The following is a 23,602-nucleotide window of genomic DNA, read 5'->3' as shown; positions in this document are numbered from 1 at the left end:
CGCAGGAACCTGGAGGCCGGTGTCCTGCCCGTGGCCTGGAAAATAATTATACCGGAGTATTTTTCTTCAAAAGTTACTATAACGGTTTATCAAATATTTGCGAAAGAAAATAAATGTTAAAGTTTCAAAGGATAAACTCGAATCAAGGGCATAAAAGGAAAGACATCCATCCTTGGAGGCGTAAATAAGGGGAGCCAAGGCAAGAAGCACAACGACGATTGTTTATAGACTCTTAGAACTTCCTGCACTTAGAAATTTTAGGCATTATACTCGACATGCGCAGTTCCTATGTCCTGCACTCAATTACTAGACGAACTCGCACATGCAGTTCGATCTCTTGTTCCATTCTTTTAATTGAACTACGTTCGAATTGATCCTTGAAAGGGGTACGTAAGCAACTTTTCACAAGGTTCAGTCCCAAAATCAACAAAACATTTTTCGTATCTTTTTCATTTGTTGTTATCGAGCTGTGAGGTTTAAGGTTTTTGCTGGCTAGAACTAGAGAACTCGCTGACAGCTATTGCGGCCGAAGCTTTTATAATTTTTTTGTAATAATCGCAATGCTCTTACGCGGATTCGAAATAAAGATCTATTTTCTCTGTAAATTCGTTTTATTATCTTTTCATATTTTCCGTATTTATTTGGTCACTTGTCGTTGGCTCTCGCAGAAAATTCAGGACCTCATTGAAAGTTAAAATTTCCTGGCTTTCCTTCGATTACGGATCGACGGTGCAAATTTCGGTTCCACAAAATTTATAAAAGATTCCTTTTAACTATGGAGTGTTTCCAATGTCTTCAATGATTCAATCTTCTTGAATATGAAATATTAGTCCCGAGACTTCCAAATGATTATAACTTCAGTTATTTGTCGTGGATGATGTAGTCTATATTTGGAAAAATAAAATAATAAATTTATAAGAACAAAAGTGGAAATCAACATCAACTAAGTATAACTAACTCTGTACTACTTAGTCTAGTGAAGTACAACCGAATACAACTAAGTAAAACTACATTGATATACTGAGTTCTAGTCAGATAATTAATATTTAATATTATAATTTTGAAATTTCGAAAATTTGATATTTTTTTTAAATAATAATAATATCAGAAAATAAAAAATGGTAAAATAAAATATTCATGTTTCATTTAAACCATTGGAGCATAAGAGATTTAAGAGGCACATAAGAAATTACTATACATGCAAAGAAGGAGATGTCTCATTTTAATTAGACTATAGTTTTGTCAGCTCGTTAAAAAAAACTAATTTTCTTAAAAATTATATTTTCAAAACTTCTCACATATTGAAACAATGAGTATATCATAGAAGTATAAGAGGGTGTATTGAATCTCAGATTTGAAATGAATTGATTTATAATGAATTTTGAGATGATTGATTGTAGGTGAATCTAAACATATGGTGTAATTTTTGTTAAACAATTCTAAAATCTCATTTAAAACTATGAGATTTAGATTTTTACTTTCATAACTAAGAAACTCGTATCAAACACTCTATCAACACTTAAATTACTCTAAAATATTTAACTTAAATTTTGTTCAATAAAAGTAAATTTTAGAGTGTTTTATGAAATGACAAATTCCATAACACTCGAATTTATTTGTCATTTTGATACAAATGAGATCAAACTACTAGTTGAAGACATCCTTTTAGTCTTTCTGTGAAAATATCAAAATACCCCAGAAAAAAAGTCAAAAATTCAGACGTCAGGTAAAATAAAAGTGAAACGGTGAAATTCACAATGGTTATATATAATTACACCGAACCCTCGTTGAGGGGAGAGTCCAAAGTCTCTCCTACTACACTCTCAAAACGAACTCGACGTCGTATTCGAACTACTTGTCTCTTTCTCAGTTACCGGCGATAACGGCGGAGGAACTCCGTGCCTTAGCAACACAACGTCTTCTCCTCCGCTCACATCAATGTCCACCACCTCCGGAAAATCTCGCATCCCTTCCTTCTGAATCCCCTTCAAAACCTCGACGATCTCATCCATCGACGGCCGGACGTCCCTCTCCTGTTGCAAACACCGGAACGCCAGCTCAGCAACCGACATCATCATCCTCTTCACCGCAGGATCCCTCGCGAATCCGAGAGTCAGATCCGCAAGCTCGTGGACGGCGTCGTTTTGGATTTTGGAGATGGCCATGTTCGCGAGGTTGATATCGTGTCGATGCCGAGTGGTATCGACTGCTTCTTTGGACGAGATCAGCTCCGAGAGGACGACTCCGAAGCTGTAAACGTCGCTCTTCTCGTTGAGACGGTAACATTGGTAATACTCGGGATCAACATATCCCGGAGTTCCTTGCGGCGCGGTGGAGATATGAGTTTGATCCGTCGAAAACAACCGTGAGAGACCAAAGTCAGCTACTTTCACTTGGTAGTTGCTATCTAGAAGAATGTTTGTAGTCTTCACATCTCTGTGTATGATTCCTGAAAGCATGTTGTTACGGACCAGGTCAACATTTATTTTTACTTGAATAAAAATTTTACATCCTTAATATTTTCTAGTTTTAGATAATTTTGCTGAATTTTTTTTATATATAAATTTATGAATAATTTTCTTATAAATCTAATAATGAAACAAAATATCTACATAAAAAGTATTTTACGTAAATCATCTAGTAAGTCTAATTTTTTTCATCCAATAAAACACACATATATAAATATTAATGGAATGAAAATGATAGAGAGTATAATAATGACTAAGGAAATTATCGAATAATCTACTGATATAGTACTGCAAACTAGTTATGTCCCTCACCTTGTGCCAACTAATATATATATATATATATATATATATATATATATATATATATATTAATATGTTTATTTAAAATATAATCATTTGTTAATATAATAATTTGCTAATATAATCATTTGTTAATATGTTTATTGCTAAAATTTATTTTTAGTTTTTTCAATATCTCTAAATATATGCAGTAAAAATGTGATTGTATTTTATAAATTATATTATATAAGTAAAATATAATTTATTTATTTTCATGTAATTGTAAGATATTATAGTAAACTAAATATATAAAAAACAAAAAAAACATTTCAATAATAATAATAATAAATTATTTTTTTGTCAATTAAACCTATATACCTTTATGTTACTTAATTTTTTTGTCAATTAAACCTATATACCTTTATGTTACTTAATTATTTTGTGTAATCATCTAAGAAAATATATAGATATATATAAAAAATTCAATTACTTTGAAAATATATATTTGTATTGTGTAAAATTATGTTTTAAAAGAAAAACATTTATTTTTCTAATATCAAGATCATTTGTGTGAACTTTTGTTTTTATGAAATCACATTATATTTTTTTTTGAAACACTAAATCACATTATATATAAATATATTTTTTTCATCTAAGAAGATATAGATAAAAAAATATTTTATTACTTCAAAAGTATATTTTTTGTTACTTAAAGATATCTTTTAAATGAAATATTACTATTTTGTGAACTTTCCTTTTTTTTATGAAATTATATTATATATACATATATATTTCGCTTTAAAATTATTTTTTAAACTTTATAAATGTTTCCTTTTTATTTATATTGTTATTTGAAAAATTTAAAAAAGTAAATATTAATATTTAAATGTACTTTTTTATTTCATTAAGAGTATCATAGTAATCAACCATCGTGAGAGTTAATGTGAGCGCGACACCTAAGAAACTGACTTCTCAAATAATATTATAGATATATATATATATATATATTAATATAACAATTTTTAATAATGTTTATTTTATTATAAAATATTGAAGTAGATTTAAATTTTAAATTAGTATGATAAGTTATAAAATTTCAATATTTATATTGGTAATCAATGTATTAAATTATTTTATTTGGTTTAATAGATTTATTTCTGTAATGTAGATTTTGGATCGAAATCTTTTCTATAGTAATAATCAAATTAAAAAACTTGGATTTTAAATTAAAAAAATATTGTATTTGGAATGAAAAAAAATGTAGTGCCACTGAAACTATTATAAACAATCACAAACCATAAAACATCAGCAAAATAAAAATAGTCTAAGAGTGTTTAATACGATAAAACCGAACCGAACCAAAATAGAGAAAATAGTTTGAATTTGGTGGCAGCGAATAAATCACTGGATGTTATTTTTAAGAAACTATAGTATATAGATATGATTTAGTTATATTAACTGATCCAACCGGATAAATCAATTAATTAAAATATATTATTATACATATATAAATTGTATAATAATTTGTATTTTTTAAGTACTGCTAATAAGAATCAGAGAAATTTGCTATAATACTAGGCATTAAAATCATAATAAATATAAGATAAACATAATTATGATATTATCGATAGATACTTTTAATAACAATTACTGATATTCATTTATTAGTTAATTATCCTAAATATCATGATTATTATATATTAAATATATATTTTAAGATAATAGTATATATCAGTAGAATATGTTACTGTTTATTAATTATTTTAAATGTCATGATAAATATATAATAAAATAAAGTTTTAAATAATAATATTAGTTAAACTAATGATTTATCCTAAAATCATGGAAAAGATGGTAAATAAAGTATTATCAAATAAACCTATGTTGGAAAATAAATAAAGTATTATCAAATAATTTACTGATTAATACTGCAAATGGAATTATTAATCTAATATTTTAATTTTTTTAGTATGAAACAAATATAGAAATTGGTGTTATTTTTTTACCAAAAAGAAAAGAAATTGGTTTTTATTTATTAATGCTACGGGAATTCAGACACGAGAATGGACTGTGGAGTAGTCGCACTCATTATCCCCATCTAAGCCGGCACTAAATACTATTTCATCAATTTTTCAGGAATCTCATGTGTTCCTGTTTGTTAGTTCAATTTGTGTGTTACCTGAGGCATGGAGAAAGGACAATGCCTTAGCGGTTTGAATGGCGATGCTGAGTCTTGCAGGCCAGCAAATAGGACGAGACTGTGCTTGGTCTCCATGGAGATGATCAGCGAGTGTGCCATTAGAAATGTATTCATACACTAAGAGTAGCTCTCTGCTATGTCTTGTCGTGCATCCGTATAGAATCACTAGGTTCGGGTGTTTCAAAGTCCTCAATATATCGATCTCGTTCTTGAATTGCTCCACTCGTCTCAATGATCTCTCGAAGAGTCGTTTTACAGCTACTGCTCGTCCGTCCTTTAGTATGCCTTCACGAATTTTTCTTTAAGCTTTTAAAACACAAGTTTGAAGGTTTTTATTTGGTATGTAATTAGAGTTTTGGTTCTTACCGTAGTAGACAGTACCAAATCCTCCATCTCCAAGCTCTCTTGAGAAGTTCGCGGTGGCTTCCTCGAGTTCTTCGTAGCTGAAGACTTGAACTCCGAAGTAGACGCTTCCATTTGCAAGGTTGGAGATTGAGGGCATGAGAGAGTGGTTGCTTCCGGAGATTGTTGTGGAAGTTGGAGTGTTGGACATTGTATTACTGCTTGAATAAGGAGATGTTGTTGAAATGCCTTTGCTTATGTTTTGAGCTGCCAATCTTTTTCTTCTCCAGATGATACAGAGCACAGCTACTGCTAAAAGAATGGCACCGAAGAACCCGCCAGCGAATCCGATTCCTAGAGAGGAGCAAGAAGACAAGGGCTTTGTTAGGTTGCCTCAAGAACCCACAAGGTATGTTTTACTGGAATTAGATTCTTCGAAAGTAAAAGAACAGTAATCTACCTAGTTTCTGTTTTTTGGTGAGTTCTGCATCAAAAAATACCATGAGAAATATGTTAGTTCAAACTGACGACAGAACTCGAAATCATCGTATATAAAACGAGGTTTGCACTCAAGGGAGTTTCTCTGAATGGTCACTAGAAAAGGAATGTAATAAATCAAGTTCATGTTAGCTATTTACTAGTTCCAGTTAAAAGGTGAGGTTGGTAGATGGGGTAATATACTAGTATGCAGTGGTTAAGGAAGGAATGAGATCTGGATTTTGTGGAAGAAGATTAACACTTACTTTCATACCGAACTAATATTTAGATTAACTGAAATAGTGAATTTAGATTCCTTGGAAGGAAAAGAATAGTCACCTACCTGATTTCTTTGATTGGGTGAGTTCTGCATCAACAAATACCATGAGACATGTGTTAGTTCAAACTCAAGACAGAGCTTACAATTATATTTAAAACAAGCCTTGAAACTCTAGGGAGTTTCTCTCATCGGTCACCATAAAAGGAACATAACAAATTATATCTATGTCAGCAAGGGAGTTCCAGTGAAAAGGTAAGGTTGTGAAGTGGGTATCATGCAGTTGTTAAGGAAGGAATGAGATGTGGATCTTGTGGAAGAAGATTAGGACATTATATTCAAACTTTCGGAGATACAGATTAACTAAAATAGTGAATTTAGATTCCTAGAAAGGAAAAGAATAGGACACCTACCTGATTTTGTAGGTATGTAGGGACCTGCATGAACAAATACCATGAGAAAAAAGCCAGTTTAAACTCAAGACAAAAAAAAAAAAAACTTCTGAGGGAGGAAATAGGTTAGAAAAGTAGATTTATACATTTACGCTTGTGAGGCCCGTCCACACAGTAGCAAACGAATCCTCTGGAGCTATCATTATAACCACAAGAACCCTGAGATTGTTTGCATTCCCAACATTCAGTGGTAAACATAACCTCGAAACCATCCTTAAGAGCCTTCTCTATAGCCTCCAGAGTCGGGTTTCCGTCTTCAATACTCAAGGCATATCGAGATACAGGAATACTGACATTTCGGTCACACGATGCGCTTGAATTTTCTAAGATAGCTCTATCCCAGGAACGTAAAGCGGACGAGACAAAGTAACTACTCCTACCATTGTCATTCCCACAGTCCAGCTTTCTAGTGTGAAAACCGTGAGGAACATCTACCCTTGGAGCAGAGCAGTTGTAATAAAATATAGACAGCATAGTGTCCTGAGAAAATGGAAGGACATACTGGTTGATATCTACATTTTCAGGGTGTCGGGGACAAAGATTGCTTTGATAATCCTTTATGGCAAGTCTTATGTTGTAGAACTTGGTCTCAAGGATTTGGAACTGAACGGAGGATCTTTTAAACTCTGCGAAATCTCCGCTGCAGTTGAGCTCGAAATCCGGGTGGCCACACTCTTTTCTCTCAGGTATCCAAAAGGGATAACTGAGATTTCTCTGATTGGCGCATGTAAACGGTGAATAGCATTTTTTGTGATGCTCATCAACTGACAAAGCAAAAGAGGGAATCACAAAGAGCATCCATATGGTTGCATAGGACCAAGATTTTGTCAGAGACTGATAAAGATTGATCATGGTACTCTCGTCTGTTTTTTTCTTGAAGATGAACACGAGGCTGAAGAAGAAGAAGAATATGAACATGGTTTTTTTTTTGTCCAACTCTTGGTTTTTTTATATATATTATTTATCTGGAAATCTATTTCCGAAGGGAAATTTCCTTGTAATTAGGCGTGTTAGGATGACTTAGTCTTCGAATGGACTGGTGGACAGTCAGGATATTATATTATTTTAAAATATTTTTATTTTGAATGGTTGCTATTAATATATCAGTTTTAACTTTTTATTAGTATTTATTAGTTTTGTTTTTTGTTTGTAAGACGACTTAAAACGTAAGTGCCGGTACAAAAAGTTTACTAAGAAAAGTCAGCAAGAGTAGAAATGGGGCTAGAAAAAGAAAGAAGAGTGGAACAAGACTATGACTCTTTAGCATTTACCATGGAAACTGAACGATGTGGATGAAGTAGAAGAAGGGACTGTGATAAAAAAAGGGGATGATTAATTGTAACGAAGACGTCCATACGTTGAAAATGACTTGATGGAAACCGTGTATACCAAGTTGCTAGAGACAGATCAAGACTTTAAGGCCACTCAAGTTTCTACCTTCTATCTTGAGCTCACTAGGATATAAGGTATGTCTTAGAAGTGACACAACCAACATAGGAAAATCGCAAGAATAGATATTTGTGACATGTGATTAGTATGAGCCGTGATTCTTGAATTTCTTGGTGATTAGTATGTTGTAAATGTTTGTTGATTTACTTATTGTGCAACATAGGTTTATAGTTGCATTATGTGTCATAGTGGAACTTAGGAAGCTGCAATTCGACTTATGAACGAGCTGTTATTTTCTGTTTTAGTCTGGTTGCATCGTTGCAATGCTGCATAAATTTGGCAAGGGGAAAAACTAAGATGATATGCATAATAAACTTGCTAATAGTTCAGAAACATACCAGATGGGATCATTCGATTGCATTTGATTTTGGATGGAGAGTTTCTCTTGCAGCAAACAGGAGTGTCAACATCGTAGCCGCAGACTCCACCAGTGGATTTACATTCTTGACACGGTCTCCCATCAATCATCAGTTTCACCTCAAATCCCTTTCGGAGAACACTTTGTAAACGGGACAAGTTCAGAGTTTTCATCTCTGGAGCATAACTTGTGGGAACAGTGATGTTGAAACTCGCAGAACACTTTTTATGATTTTCATTGCTCCGATGCATTGAGGCAATACCAATCTTTGGACATTTGAAATTTGCGGGGTTGGTAAGATGAGGTTCGCAGAGATAGTAAACAAAGAGGGTCGTGTACTCTGGCGAAAGCTGAAAGAGTTCATTAGTCAACGTTGTACCGGTTAATGTGGAATTGCAGAATGATACACCTAAAAAGTCTTGCCTCGCAAGCCCAAGGGTGTTAGTTGAGTTGTCTAAGAAAAGGACACTGTACATCTGACCTGAGAAAATAAAGTAAGTCTTGTTCGAGTTTTGGTGACAGTGAAGCCCCAAAGAAGGATGACCACAAGGTTCTGGTCGAGCCTCTCCCCAGAAAGGAAACCCCGCTGTTATATTCCCACAGTGAAACAGGTTATCACAAAACTTAAGGTCTGGTTGACTTAGAGCACAAGGAAGATGGTGAAAGTAGAACGAGAAGAATATCAAGATCAGACAAGAATTCGGGTTTGAGAAACCGAAGAGTATTGGAGAGAACATGACTGATTGATTGATATCTGAATTAAGTTGTGTTTTTTGGGGGTTGGTCTGATGTGAGCAGAGCAGATAAATGAGTAAACAAAATAAAATAAAAAAGAATACCAACTAGATAACAAAAGCTCATATTAAAGAAAGAAAAAAAAAAATCAAGTTGGGAAGGACTCAGTCAAGAATGAAAAAGGAGAGATATGCACTAGAGTTGGATAATTTATTAGTCAGACGTTTTTGTTAGTTGACTTAGACTTTTCTTCTTTTCTTTTGTTCCCTAACTAAAAGGAAACTGAAAATTTGGCTTCACTGTCGAGAATCTTATTGTCGTACCAGAAAAATAATTACAACCGCAGCAGAAATATTGAAAAATGTTAGCGGAACAAAATTTATTTATTATTCCAATAATATCTTTTTTTTGAAATTGAAAACAATACAAAGACACATAAAAAATGAAATGTTCACTTTTTTTAAATTATTTTTTAAAAACCATTCGTAAATCCTATAAAAGAAAAATATTGGACGGCATATGTAAAGCTCTGACTGTCCCACGCCCACACATCGGCATGTAGGTTCCATAATGGACAGTGCGTTAATATGTCTAAAGATTTGAAATCATTGTTTACTGACATTGCAATCATCATACGATATTTCTTTGTGTTTTAGTTTCACTCGCACAATATCGGAAATCATTTACATATAAATCACCTATTTTTCTACTACTCCAGCTCAAACACGCTTAACCCTAGAGATTTAAAAGGATGTGTTACGAAAAAAAGTAAGTGCACTTTAGTGACATATATAGCCAAATCAGTTTTCTTAAGGTTTTCCATATACCACAACCGGGATGTTACAATTCACCATCTCTCAAAGAACACAACATCCTCGTTGCGTCCCAAGATCTTTATCTATGTTAGTGTGAGCCTTGACTGATACCACTTGTAACGTCCTGATCGCACGCCCGCTCAGTCGTATCGTGATCTTCATCTCATTCAATGGACGGTGCGTTAATTTGTTCGAAGGCTCAAAATCATTGTTTACCTACCATGCAATCACTATATCAACTTTCATCGTCTTTTGGTCTCACTCGCACGATATTAAGAATCACTTCCCGATAGGTCACACATCCTTCCATATTCCATCTCTAGTCCACTTAACTCTGGAATTTTAAATCTTTCCATACTTTATCTCAAGTACACTTCACTCTTGAATTTTAAATAGATAAGTGACAGAAAAAGTAAATGCACTAGTAACTAGATAACCAAAATCATTTTTCTTAAATCTCTTCATATACTACAACCAAGATGTTACAACATAATTAGCAAACGTAGGCAGCAGCAATAAGTTGTGGTGTTAGTGTAAGAGGTGGAGGTTATAGTTTGGAGGGCTTTGGGTAGCAGCAATAAATTCCGATCTTTGGCTTGTGAATGGATGGTGACAAGGGAACGACGAGGAATAATGCATTCCCTAACGTTCCAAAAAAATATCACCATTCACGAGGAATAAATTTTTCTATTCCCTAACGTTCCTAAAAAATATCACCATTTACGAGGAATAAATTTTTCTTCTCATTCTCTACCATTCTTTTTTTTGTAGAGAAATAAAGAATAAAAGTATTTCTTTTTAAATTTTAGACGGAACAACCATTCTTTTTCATTCTTGCAATTTTATCCCATTACGTGTATATTCTATTCGTTTTTCTTGTTTTCAGAATGATCACTTTTAAAGTCGATTGAGTTTTTTCTAAAATAGAGAGTAGAATCTCTGAGGGAAGAAACGTCTTTGAACCTTTTTTTACCCTTTTCTTTTTTCCTTTTCTCATCTTTTTTCATACTTTATTTTTGTTTTTGGTGAAAGATCCTTCAAAATACCCTGTTGCAAAATATTCTTAATCCCATAATTCATTTTTTGAATATCAAGAAGTACGGGGTCGATTGTCGAAGCCCGTAATCCTCCCTATTTCTGAAATCACATTATGTTATAACTTAATCCTAAAATTCATGATAAATGGGCAGTGTCACAAAAAGTTTAAAACGTCATTGTATTTGCATTACTAGTAAATTATTAAACCAAGTTTGTTGGCGAATAACAAAGTCGCCTTATTTCTGAAAGCATGCTCTGCCTTTCATGTAAACATTAACATATCCTTGAAGCATTCATTAACATCACCACGAAGCCTTTGCTCCAAGACTTCTCCACAGATATTCCCAATCAAATGATAAAAGGCCATAAGCTCTGAGAGTTGCTCTATGTTCATCTTGTTCATCATGTTACCTATGTTAGTGTGAGCCTTGACTGATACCACTTGTAATGTCCTGATCGCACGCCCGCTCAGTCGTATCGTGATCTTCATCTCATTCGATGGACGGTGCGTTAATTTGTTCGAAGGCTCAAAATCATTGTTTACCTACCCTGCAATCACTATATCACCTTTCATCGTGTTTTGGTCTCACTCGCACGATATTAAGAATCACTTCCCGTTAAGTCACACATCCTTCCATATTCCATCTCTAGTCCACTTAACTCTGGAATTTTAAATGTTTCCATACCTATCTCAAGTACACTTCACTCTGGAATTTTAAATAGATGACAGAAAAAGTAAATGCACTAGTAACTAGATAACCAAAATCAATTTTTTTAAATCTCTTCATATACCACAACCAAGATGTTACAACATAATTAGCAAACATAGGCAGCAGCAATAAGTTGTGGTGTTAGTGTAAGAGGTGGAGGTTATAGTTTGGAGGGCTTTGGGTAGCAGCAATAAATTCCGATCTTTGGCTTGTGAATGAATGGTGACAAGGGAACGACGATAAATAATGCATTCCCTAACGTTCCAAAAAAAAATCACCATTTACGAGGAATAAAATTTTCAATTCCCTAACGTTCCTAAAAAATATCACCATTCACGAGGAATAATTTTTTCTTCTTATTCTCTACCATTCTTTTTTTTTAGAAAAATAAAGAATAAAAGTATTCATTGTTAAATTTGAGACGGAACAACCATTCATTTTCATTCCTGCAATTTTATTCATTTACGTTCATATTCTATTCGCTTTTCTTGTTTCCATAATGATCACCTTTAAAATCTGGGACATTTGCTAAAACCAACCCAAATATTCAAGTCAAATGTAAGAGTGTACCCTACTTTCAGTCAAATGCAAAACCAACCTAAAGGAGTAGTGAAAGTACTATTTAACCCTTATGACCAAACAAAAAACAGAAATGTATTTTACGTTTCTATCATTTGGAAGTCTACACGTAATAAAAGAAGTCTACATATATATAGACTTCATACGAAGTCTACTTTATAGACTTCATACGAAGTCTACTTTATAGACTTGTTTTGTAGTCTACACTCTAATTTGATCTAATAATTTAATTTTGAAAATGTATAAAAATATTATTGTGATATTTTTAACTAATCATCAATATAATGGATAATATGAAGTAAATAAATTAAAATTTCATATAATCGAACAATTTTGAAGAATATATACTAATTTGGTTATCATGTGTTAGACTATGTTCATAGTTTAGAAACAAAAGGTTCTAACATGTTATATCTTTTAGTAGTTGATTTCATAGGGTTAGATTTTAGATTTTGTTTTTTTTTTTTGATTTATTAACTTAAATCTGCAGATTAATGTTTAGTAGTTTAAATTTTGTATAAATGAGACTTTTTGATTATCAAGCAAAACATTTAGAGTTTGAGATTTGTGGTTTAGGGTTTTGTAGACCTACAATAAAGTCTATTTATCTGAAGACGTCTTTTTCAGTCTATATTTTTCAATTTGTTTTACAAAAAATCATTATATTTAAACTTAGTTAAGTTCCTTACGAATAAAAAAGTGAAATCATATACTATAACTATTAAAAAAATAAAGAAATAAATTTAACAAATCATATATTAAAATTATTAAAATAATAAAGAATAAACAACAATAATTAAATTATTATAGTAGACTTCCAAAAAAGTCTACTATGTTATAGTAAGATCTACTCCAAAATTTTAATTTTAGTAGACTTCAAACGAAGTCTACAGTATCGTAAATTTTAACCTAGTTACATTTTTGTCTCCCTATATAAACAAAATTTATACAATCTCTCTCTAAAGTGGCTGCACAAGTTTTTAAAACTCTCTCCCTTCTCTCTAAAACTTTCTCTCTTCTCTCTAAAATTCTCTCAATTGTTTCTAAATCTCTCTCATTATCTTCTTTCTCTCTAAAATTTTCTCAAGTCTTTCTCACAATATTATCTTGTCATTTTAGATATTATGATTCATGGATTTCATCTTCTCCTTTAAAAAATGTAAATTTTAGATCTATAGATTTTAAATGTATATTTTTATGTTTATTTCTCACAATATTATCTTTTTTTGCTAGGTATTATCACCCATGGATTTCATCATCTCCTCTAAAAATGTAAGTTTTAGATTAATAGATTTTAAATATGTATTTACATGTTTATATTCAAATAAATTTATAGATCAAGCTCTCTACATTAATTTGCTACTAGTTTACCTTATAAATTCTATTATGTAAGTATTTTCAGATTTAAAATTATTTTCACATTTCAAAATATATAGATTTTTTCAGATCTGAAAATTATCAGACAGTGTAGACTACTAAAGAAGTTTACTAAAGTTTGCAGACTTCATATGAAGTTTACTAAACCACAAAGTTTAAGCAGACTTCATTGGAAGTCTACAAAAATATGACTTTAATTTTTTCCTATGTTTTTTAATAATTTTATCTTATTTTTCAGGTATTTTCTTCCATAGTTGTTCTCTTCTCCTCCTAGAAATGTAAGTTTTACATCTATAGATTTAAAATATGTGTTCTAGTATTTATATTCAAATAAAGTTACATATTAAAATTCATATTAATATGTCTTTAATTTATAACTATTTCGTCTATTAAATCATATTTTTAAAAGTTTTTTAGATTTAAACTTATTTCATATTTTTAATATATTTATTTTTCAGATCTATTTTTTTTTATAGAGTAGACTTCATTTGAAATCTACATAAAACTTACGGCTGGTAGACTTCAAATGAAGTCTACTAGCCTTGAATTTTAAGCATATTTCATTAGAAGTTTTCTCAAATATGATTTTAATTTTTATCTTATTTTTTATAATTTTATTTTATTTTGTAGGTATTCTCTTCCAATGTTTTCAAATCATCTTCCCAAAAATGTAAGCTTTCCATATATTCATTATAAGATATTTTGTGTTTATAATGAACTAAATTTATAGATTCATACATTATCTTTTTGCTTTGTTACAAGGATGACAAAAAACCATTTTTGAAATATTTTTCAGAACAAAGTATTTTCAAATTTTCTAAATGCACACTTTTAGATATGAAAATTTTCCATTAGTGTAGACTTCAACTAAAGTCTACTAAAGAATAACTTTACGTAGACTTAATAAAAAGTCTACTAAAATATGATTTCATTTTTTATCTTATGTTTTTCTCATAACTCTATCTTATTTTGCAGGTACTTTTTCCAAGACTTTATTTGAAGCATCAAGATTATGAAAAATCAAACATACTCAAGAATACTTTTTAATATATTGCTCTGTAATAACTTTCATAATAAAATATTAATTTTTAAATAATTTTTAATGCATAATCTATAATCATTGTATTCATTTTTAGTTGTTTTCACTTGTACGATATTATTAATTTTTTGTTAGATATCAATTTTTTCACAAGATCTAACCAACCAAACAAGTAAAACCACCATAAGGTAAAATAATAACTAACACACATGTGAGAAGAAGAAAATCTATACAAAATTTTCCCAAAAATTTTCAAGAATAACACTAATCAAAACAATTTGCAATAAGTATCAAGTGTATAATTATAACACATTAAATTGTGAAATTCATCCAAGACCTTTAAAATTTTACTAACATACACTGTAAAATAATTAAATCATGAAAAAATATGATGAATAATACACAAATACACTTTTAATAGAATTTACGACGTAGACTTCAACTGCAGTCTACATTTGTAGGTTTACAAAAACGTCTACACTTATTATCTAACATATAGTCAATCCAAATTTTTTTAGTGTATTTGGCGCAGGCTTGATACACAAAGGCGTACAAAGTGTGTCTTAGATAACTCGATCAAGTTCTGTACTTGTCGATTATTCGTGACAGGCATAAGATGAGTATTTTCCTATTCGGAGTCATTTGTTTTAAATGATGTTTGGTAAGGAATAGGTTAGCACCATCTTCTCAATTTTGTTGTCCAGATCATAATCTTCTTGTGTCATTTCAAGAAGTTTACCATGTGTACAGTCATCATGCATAAGGAACATTCTTCAACCTTTCTGATTCTTCACCTTTTCGAATATTTTATCACCCAAAATGTCTTTGGCCCATGCTTCACACTCGCTCTAAGTTTCCAACCACATCCTTGAACACGACACTTAGCCACATACAGAGTTTTCGTTGTCTTATATGCTGAGAATGTAAATTTATATTCCACAGTCACCGACTTCAGCTTTGAAACAAGCTCAGCCTTACTAGCAAAACTATAAACGAAGACTTACAAATACGTCTACAATTATTAGCTAACAACATTGTCAAATCAAATGAATTATACCTTTATAATTATAAAAAAAATTCTTTTCAAAATCACTCAAACCCATTAGGATTAACTAACACACACTGTCAAATAAAAAAACTAGAAAAAATTTAATGAATAATACACAAATTCACATTTTTATAGATTTTTCTATGCAGACTTAATATTCAGTCTCTGAAGATGTAGACGTTATTTTCAGTTTACAGACGTAGACTGTCAAATAGGTCTACTCTTTGGGTTAGTTTTTGCAATTGACCATTTTACGGGTTGCTTTCTATAGTTGAATAAAAGTTGTGATTTTGTACATGTAGACTTTCATTTTAGTCTATAATTTAAAAATGTTACTTTTTGCAATTGACCAGAATTCATCCAAGATTTGACTTTCAGAACTAGACTTCATATGCAGTCTACATGTTTGAATTTTTTTGAAAGAGGTTAGTTTTGCAATTGACCAAGTTTGACTTCAAATTAGTAGATTGAAATGAACGTCTACGGGTGTGTAGACTTCTTGTGAAGTCTACTCTCAAATCCGACGGGTTGGTTTTGCATTTGACCAAAATAAAAAAAGTAGACTTTATATGCAGTCTACATTTTTTTTTAAGATAAGAAGACTGCATATGAAGTCTACAATTTAATAAATTTTTGATTGCTTTTTAAACTTTTTGGTCAAACACAAAACTAACCTATTCCACGAAGTCAAAGTTTTGGTCAAATGCAAAACTAACCTTTTATAGACTTCGTTGGCAGTCTACATTTTGTAGACTTCCGTTGAAGTCTATTTTGAAAAGTCAAAAGTTCGGTCAAATGAAAAACTAACCTCTTTTAGGTAGACGTCTTAGTAAGTCTACCGAAATTTTATTTTTGTTGTCAAAGGTAAAGACGGAGACTACTCGGGAAGTCTGCGTTAGAAAAAAAATTTGTCTGGTCAATTGCAAAACTAACCCGTGCGTTGACAAATATACTGCATCGTAAGTCTCCACGGAGGCGTAGACATACAAAACAGTCTACCGTCGCGACACAGATCTGAAAAAGAACGAAAACCATGTAAATTTGTTACCTTTTTCATGTGTAAAGCTCGTTTCCAACCTTTTCAACCGTCCAAACTCCAAATATGAGCAAAAAGAAGCATCTTTAATGATTCACTAATGAAAAAACTCGAAAATATGAAGTTTGTGATTATGAAAATGATAGTTATGAGAGTTTTTTAGATGGAAATGTAGAGGAGATGAGAGGAAATGAAGTTTTTTGGGTTAGAATGAGAAGAAAAGTGGTTGAAAATTGAATTCTAGAGCTTTAGAGCTCAAAAATGGTGGTTCATGGTGGTTGGAAAAATTGATGATGATGGCATTTTTGTAAATAAGAAGAAATGGTTAGGATGTATTTGGTTTTTTGTTAATTTCGAAATTAATAAAAAAATAAATAAAAATGACAATTTTGTGAATAATTAAAAAACATAAGGATAGTATGGAAATTTTATTGATGAATAGTATAGACAAAAAAAAAGGGTTGGTTTTGAGTTTGACTTGAAAATATGGGTTGGTTTTGAAAAACACCCTTAAAATCTTGATGGATTGAGTTTTTTCTTAAATAGAGAGTAGAATCTCTCAGGAAGAAACGTCTTTGAACCTTTTTTTACCCTTTTCTTTTTTCCTTTTCTCATCCTTTTTCATTCTTTATTTTTGTTTTTAGTGAAAAATCCTTCAAAATACCCTGTTGCAAAATGTTCTTAATCCCACAATTCATTTTTTAAATATCAAGAGGTACGGGGTCGATTGTCGATTGTCGAAGCCCGTAATCCTCCCTATTTCTGAAATCACATTATGTTATTACTTAATCCCATAATTCATAATAAATGGGCGGTGTCACAAAAAGTTTGAAACGTCATTCATGTTCTTTTGATAAACGCAGTATCTTGCGTCAGCGTCACCAAATATTCAAGCGGTGAAAGAAAAGCGGACAGAGATGACGAGAAAGAAATGTCGCCGTAACAGCAAAAGGATTCGCCGCGGTCTCGTTTAATTGACGCTAGAATTTCAAGCGGTCAAATATCATCGGAAATCTGACGCCGCGTCTCGTTTAATTAACACCGGATTCAGTGGTTCTTTGCCAACATGCTTTTAAAGCAACAAAATTACAGGGTTAATTGAAGACGTTGACGCTAGACGCAGCGTCTATCAAAAGAACAAGCCTATTGTATTTGCATTACTAGTAAATTACTAAACCAAGTTTGTTGGCGAATAACAAAGTCGCCTTATTTCTGAAAGCATGCTCTGCCTTTCATGTAAACATTCACATATCCTTGAAGCCTTCATTAACATTACCACGAAGCCTTTGCTCCAAGACTTCTCCACAGATATTCCCAATCAAATGATAAAAGGCCATAAGCTCTGAGAGTTGCTCTATGTTCATCTTGTTCATCATGTTCCTTATTATCCTCCGCTTCTCCTCGTCTACTTTCAACTTTTTCATATATGATCCTCCGTTCCTCACCGTCGCTCCCATCTCCTTCAGCCTCGTCTCTTGCTCTGTGCTTAGCGCCGTGTTTGACTGCCACAGCCCACACCATATGCCAAAACATTATTTAACTCAGTAAAGGGAGAAAAATCCTTACTTTGTTAACAAAAAATTGTCAAGAAAGAAAGAGTTTTTGAGGTGGGACAAAGGCCCTGGGCACTGATGATCAGCTCTCTCCTGTTTAGGTGGGACAAAGGCCCTCCTGGACTTCTGCTTTATTTATTTTTTTTTGCCCACATGCACGTTTGTGTCAAACGCCAAAATCATAACCAGTTAAAGTGTTTGGAATTGCGGTATAAAACGAGCTGGCCCGTCCGGGATCCCTTTGGCTCATCACAACAACCATAGTCATTATCTAACCCCCACTGAAATGCATAGTCCTATTTTAAAAAGATAACTTTTACTATGTAACCCTTTAGGCCTGCGAAAGGCCAAAGAAGTATTCTCTAAACCACTTTGCCTTTTGCATCAATATTTGACTCAACATGTACTTAAAGTTAAGCAGAGAGATTTGGCAATCTTTACCTCAAGAAACTCGGCGCCAACTTCGAGCTCTGATACTTTTGAAGGGTTCTTCCCAGTTGCTCCCTTAATATACATATACCTCGCAAGTGAGAAACATCGAACAAGAATCTTTCTCTTACTCTCCATTTCTCCGTTAAGCACCAACGTCTTTGGAACAGACATTGAGCTATTCAACTTCTTCTGATACGCAATCACTGCCTTTGCAAATTCCTAAATCAAAATCATAAAAAATCTCATTTCACAAGTTTCTTTTAATCACAATTAGTGTATAAATTAATGTTCAAGAACACAAACCTGATATGCAGCAGGACAACCAGGATAATCAAACTCGTCAAGATCATTTGATCTCATTCTTTCAGGATGAAACTGCAAACCCATTATAAACTTCCCTTCTTCCGGATTATACGTATCCGGATCGTAGAAACCTTCCATCAATCCATCAGAAGCGAACGCCATTGGCACAAACCTCTGTGCCAACCTCTTGACACCTTGATGATGGTAACTATTAACCAAAATCTCCATATTTTCTCCATCCAACGAATCTTTAAACCAAGAATGAAGTGGACTGTTCTCAACAATCCTCACAACATGTCTATGCTCATCATAATTATCATAATCTATATGCTTCGTTCTACGTTCTTCCGGTAATTTATTCGTAAGCTCTTTCTCTAAATCAAGATAAAGAGTCCCACCACATGCAACATTCAAAATCTGCCAAAAATGTTATTAAGCATCATTAACATTTTAATTCTACAGAAAGCTACAAAAGACGAAACAGAGACATAGATATTACTTGTGATCCTCTGCAAATTCCTAAGTAAGGAATGTTCTGTTCGAGACAGAGCTTAGCAAGAGCTAACTCAATGGAATCTTTCTCTTTGTCAATGGATGTATCACTCGCATGTGTTTCTCTAATCTCTTGAAGCTCTTCCGGTGAAAGAGAAGAGATTTCAGATTCATAAAGAGAAGGATCAATATCTTCTCCTTCACAAAGAAGAACTCCATGGATTGGCTTGAAGCTCTCGAGCAACATGTGAACACCAGTGACTCGTGGAACAATCACTGGTACACATCCATAACGAACTATCAGATCAAGATGATATTCACCTGAAAATTAAAACTCACCATTATCACCCAATGAAACATTTACAGGGGAAAACAGAGAGAAACCTCGAAAACATACGTTCAGTTATTAAATCACAAAAACAGAACCATGCATGCAACAAAACAGAGAGGTTAGAGAAGAACCAACGAAGTCGACGAATTTGTTTTTACGAACGGTGCGTCTAGAGACCACGAGGACACGAGGGAGGACTTGAGAAAGATTCTCCATTTATCCCGAAGGGAAAAGAAAATTTGAGAGATTCAGGAGAAATTAGTTTTTTTTTTTGGTGTAGATCCGATGTGACGTAAGAAGAAACAGAAAAGAGTTTGTTGTGACAAGAGAGAAAGCGAAAACGTACATTTATAGTGGAGAGAAAGGCTTTTTCATTATTATTTTTATTTTTGTTTTATTACTATTATAAAGTTTAAAATATTACAGTATATACAGATTTGTTTTACGGATTTTTGTTAGTTTGTTTACCCTGAAGGAAAACATGAGGAAACAGGGTATTAAGAGTTGCTGACTAGCTGCTAGCTTGATATCTCAAATTTTAGAAAAGGAAAATCTATATTTAAGTTTGTCATAAATATATTTTTAGGCAAATTGAAGAGTTCAATGGAATTGAAAATGAATATAATTCACATAAGTAGTGTCTGGTTAACAACTTCCTCAGATCAAATCTAAATTTTCTTGGGTGTCCCTATGAAATTAATTTCACGTGGTGTCCCACTTCACTAATAATGTCTCAGTGGTAATTATGGAACTCTCTTCCACAATTTTGTGCCACATAAAAGTATATACATTGTTGTTGGAACACTTCACGTAATATGATAGTTAATGTTTATAAGACCCTAATGGAAACACTAACGTAAACACTGAAACACTAATATACAAAACACAGAACCAAAACCCGAATGGAAACTCTAACATGAAATCGAAACCTTGACCCGGATAGAAACACTAACATGAAACTGAGACGATGAAGAGGGTGAAGAGAAAGTGAAGAAGAAGAATCGAGAGAGAAAGAAACAATCAAGAAGACAAGAACAGATGAGATTCGGCTTTCTTTTCGCGCAGAGAGAGAGAGAGAGAAAGAGAGAGAGAGAGAGAGAGAGAGAGAGAGAGAGAGAGAGAGAGAGAGAGAGAGAGAGAGAGAGAGAGAGAGAGAGAGAGGAGAGAGAGAGAGAGAGAGAGAGAGAGAGAGAGAGAGAATTGGTTTCGGAAAATAAATGGGTTTTAGGAGGGGACATAATGGGGGCTTAATGGGTTTTGGAGAGAATTATTTTGGGTCAGAAGAGAAATTTGTTTAGGAGGGAAAATTGGGTTTTATTGGTTTTAAATTTTTTTGGTGTTTAAGGTATCAATAGGGTTTTATAGTTTGGGGTTTTGCAAAGTTTTTTTTTTTTGGGTGGGGGGGGGGGGGGGGGGGGGGGTTGGGTTTAGATAGGGTTTTTACTTTTGGAGTTTTGCTACATTTTTAGAGTTTAGATGGATTTATTGAATACTAGTGGTATTCCGGCGTAGCGTTGAGTTCGTATGTTTTATTCTTAGTAAATTCATTTTATGATCTTCATAGAGAAAATAGAAGAGTTCAAATTTTTCGAGAATATATAAAATTTTACAATGCTTATAAATCATTTATTAATCCGAGATTCATACTATTTTATAAGTTTTCATAACTACCATTCAAAATCTTATAAAATGACAAAGTAGAGTAAACAGAATATAAGCACAATTTGGTTTTATTCTCTATGATTGCATTAGCCTAAATAGGTATTTCCATTTGTTTCAAATCTCCTCTCTCGAAGGCGTCAATGACCACATTGTAGGTGACTAAGTCCACGAATTTCATCACGGCACTCATCTTTTTGTAGTTTCCTCTTTTCCCATATGAATCAAGGAGGATATTGAATGTTCTGATATTGGGTTTGATCCCAGAGCTCTGAAACACGATGGAACTCTTTTCGTTCTCAAGCACGTATCAAGCATAAGATCATTGGATTTGTTTGTTACTATTCAATTGCGTATGTTACACAAGCTTCTTCCAACTTGCTCAGCTCGAAAAATAGCCAAAAAGAAGATACACAAGTAATGCTAAAGCTACAACATGTATTACCACGTTAGGCACAATTATTACTGCTAAACTTTCAGAACAGGAAACGCAATGACGTCTCTTATACTCGCAGAGTTTGTCAACAGCATCACCTGCCTGTCAATACCAGGCCTCTAGGAAAGACGTAATAACAATAAGAGAACTTATATAAATACTTGAGCAGACAAAGCTTGGTAATGTTTTTGACTATGCAAATTAAGCAACATCAATACTATTTATCTAATCGTATACAAGAAAGAAAATAAGATACAGTACCATTCTAGAAGCAGGAGGAGGCATTACGTATTCCAGGGCAGTGAGAAAGTCTTCATCTAGGGTCACCTCATATGAATCATCATCGTCTTTCTTTGCGTTTTGTTAAGGAATGTTGGATGCAGCCACTGTTCGCTTTGCGTTATGCTGCCTTACTTGCTCTCCAACAGCGTCCTCTAAATGTAGAGATTGCATTCCTTCAGTTAAACCAAAGCCATCTTAATGATCTATTAAGAAAAATTGGATGAAGTTTAAAGCTGAATGTTTCCCGAGCTGAGTCCTACCTCGGAGTCAAGAATGCAAGTTTCCCGAACGCTCTATGAGCAACGACTCTCCCGACCATAGAAACACGATCACTCATTGTTTGATTCTTCTCCGTTCGCTAGATACCTATAGATCTCTTGGAGCCGATTTGCACTGGGCTTTTTCCCACTTGTAAGCATAATGCTCAACACCTTGACCTCTCAGTTCTTCAACCTAATGAACCAGATCAAAATCACTTATCACAAAATAGAGAAGACAACCTAAAAACAATTTCTTGATACAAAAGAAAGTAGCTTCAAACACTTGAAGAAACCTCCATCACAGTAATATACTTGCAAAGGAATCATCTTTTTAAGACGAATAGAGCGAATGGCCTCACGATCAGACGTGGAATTAGAAGATGAAGCTGCCCTTATGTTGCAGCCGGAAGGTTTGGGAGCTTCAGCCGTGGCGGCATTTGAGGAAGAAGAAGCGGCGGAAGCACATCGGAGCACCATTGATGAGTGGTGGAATCTTCCTCCGTATAATGAAAACCAAAGCCGTAATAGAAAAAATTTCGGAAAAGGCATCACCTGAATAAGCGTGAAGCAACGGCAGAGCTCTGTTTGTCGATATTCCTAAAATAATGAAATCATGTTTTGTAAAATGAATTGATACAGGGAGTCTGAAAGGCGTAAGCTTTGGTTTATCATCTTTGCATCAAACACATTTGGGTTATACAGCCAGCCGTCCTGAAAGTTTTGAGCCGATGGACATTGATTGTAGCCTGAATCAAATTGGACGGTGACCTATTTCACAGAGAATGTAAGCATCTTATTTCGTAATGAGTACGTGTTATCAAGGCGAAATGAAGACCAAGATTCATTATCTTCCTATCGAGCAGTAACAGATCAACGCCCATCAACTTTCCACCTTTCTTCACATTTCGAGCTTTCCAGAACCGGAGAAGCCTCGTGGCAACTCTCTGCCTGCAGCCGCCAGCCCTGAGCTTAGAGAAATGGATTTCGTAGAGATGGCACTGTTCATCGCTGGAAACGTTCAAATTTATATGAGACCTCCTACTGGTTATGTATGTAAATGATGAGATCGATTAAATGCTACGGAGTGGGATGAGTTGGATAAAACATGTAACTGATCAGATTAAAGGGGAAAATCAATGGAAACTGAAGGCGTTACAGGAAGTTCATCATCAGCA

The 23,602-nt window shown here is 33.2% G+C and overlaps 2 protein-coding genes and 1 long non-coding RNA gene across 8 annotated transcripts; 1 reads left to right on the top strand and 2 right to left on the bottom strand.

Annotated features, from left to right (window-relative positions):
* Positions 1 to 1,537: 1,537 nt before the first annotated feature.
* LOC103863769 (LEAF RUST 10 DISEASE-RESISTANCE LOCUS RECEPTOR-LIKE PROTEIN KINASE-like 1.3) lies at positions 1,538 to 10,600 on the bottom strand. 2 transcript variants are annotated; one of them, XM_009141522.3, is made up of 8 exons: positions 8,283 to 10,600; positions 6,582 to 7,259; positions 6,457 to 6,480; positions 6,110 to 6,133; positions 5,750 to 5,773; positions 5,314 to 5,643; positions 4,927 to 5,232; positions 1,577 to 2,449 (listed from the first exon to the last, which is right to left on the bottom strand). In XM_009141522.3, the coding sequence occupies exons 1-8, from the start codon at positions 9,037 to 9,039 to the stop codon at positions 1,824 to 1,826; spliced, it is 2,769 nt and encodes a 922-aa protein (XP_009139770.1). In that variant the 5' UTR covers positions 9,040 to 10,600; the 3' UTR covers positions 1,577 to 1,823. The 2 variants fall into 2 exon arrangements, with proteins under 2 accessions (XP_018514100.1, XP_009139770.1); XM_018658584.2 differs by lacking the exons at positions 6,110 to 6,133; positions 8,283 to 10,600 and having other exon boundaries at positions 1,538 to 2,449; positions 6,582 to 8,265.
* LOC117133517 lies at positions 3,307 to 17,585 on the top strand. The gene is made up of 3 exons (XR_004457374.1): positions 3,307 to 3,317; positions 9,255 to 9,266; positions 17,507 to 17,585. It is a non-coding gene; the product is annotated as an uncharacterized LOC117133517 (long non-coding RNA).
* On the bottom strand, positions 11,004 to 20,824 carry LOC103863767 (putative glutamine amidotransferase GAT1_2.1). 5 transcript variants are annotated; one of them, XM_009141516.3, is made up of 6 exons: positions 19,922 to 20,809; positions 19,467 to 19,780; positions 18,968 to 19,384; positions 18,674 to 18,883; positions 18,056 to 18,181; positions 11,004 to 11,296 (listed from the first exon to the last, which is right to left on the bottom strand). In XM_009141516.3, exons 1-6 carry the CDS (start codon positions 20,004 to 20,006, stop codon positions 11,153 to 11,155), a joined length of 1,296 nt encoding a protein of 431 aa, XP_009139764.1. In that variant the 5' UTR covers positions 20,007 to 20,809; the 3' UTR covers positions 11,004 to 11,152. The 5 variants fall into 5 exon arrangements, with proteins under 5 accessions (XP_009139764.1, XP_009139767.1, XP_009139765.1 ...); XM_009141519.3 differs by having other exon boundaries at positions 19,857 to 20,801; XM_009141517.3 differs by lacking the exon at positions 11,004 to 11,296 and having other exon boundaries at positions 17,731 to 18,181; positions 19,922 to 20,799.
* Between the last annotated feature and the right edge of the window lie 2,778 nt (positions 20,825 to 23,602).

Source organism: Brassica rapa, chromosome A04, assembly GCF_000309985.2.
Source record: "Brassica rapa cultivar Chiifu-401-42 chromosome A04, CAAS_Brap_v3.01, whole genome shotgun sequence".
Taxonomy (NCBI): Eukaryota; Viridiplantae; Streptophyta; class Magnoliopsida; order Brassicales; family Brassicaceae; genus Brassica; species Brassica rapa.
This window is presented reverse-complemented; position numbering and strand designations above follow the sequence as displayed.

Bases quoted from the DNA above. Each gene is read 5' to 3' on its own strand.
- LOC103863769 (XM_009141522.3), bottom strand. From the start codon at position 9,039: ATGTTCTCTCCAATACTCTTCGGTTTCTCAAACCCGAATTCTTGTCTG. The intron at 6,134-6,456 runs GTAGGTGTCCTA...TTGTTGATGCAG, and splicing joins CTACATACCTACAAAATCAG to AACTCACCCAATCAAAGAAA. The intron at 2,450-4,926 runs GTAACACACAAA...ACATGCTTTCAG, and splicing joins GTCCTTTCTCCATGCCTCAG to GAATCATACACAGAGATGTG.
- LOC103863767 (XM_009141516.3), bottom strand. From the start codon at position 20,006: ATGGAGAATCTTTCTCAAGTCCTCCCTCGTGTCCTCGTGGTCTCTAGA. The intron at 18,884-18,967 runs GTTTGTGTTCTT...ATTTTGATTTAG, and splicing joins GTTGTCCTGCTGCATATCAG to GAATTTGCAAAGGCAGTGAT. The intron at 11,297-18,055 runs ATGATGAACAAG...AACATAGGTAAC, and splicing joins AGCGGAGGATAATAAGGAAC to ATGATGAACAAGATGAACAT.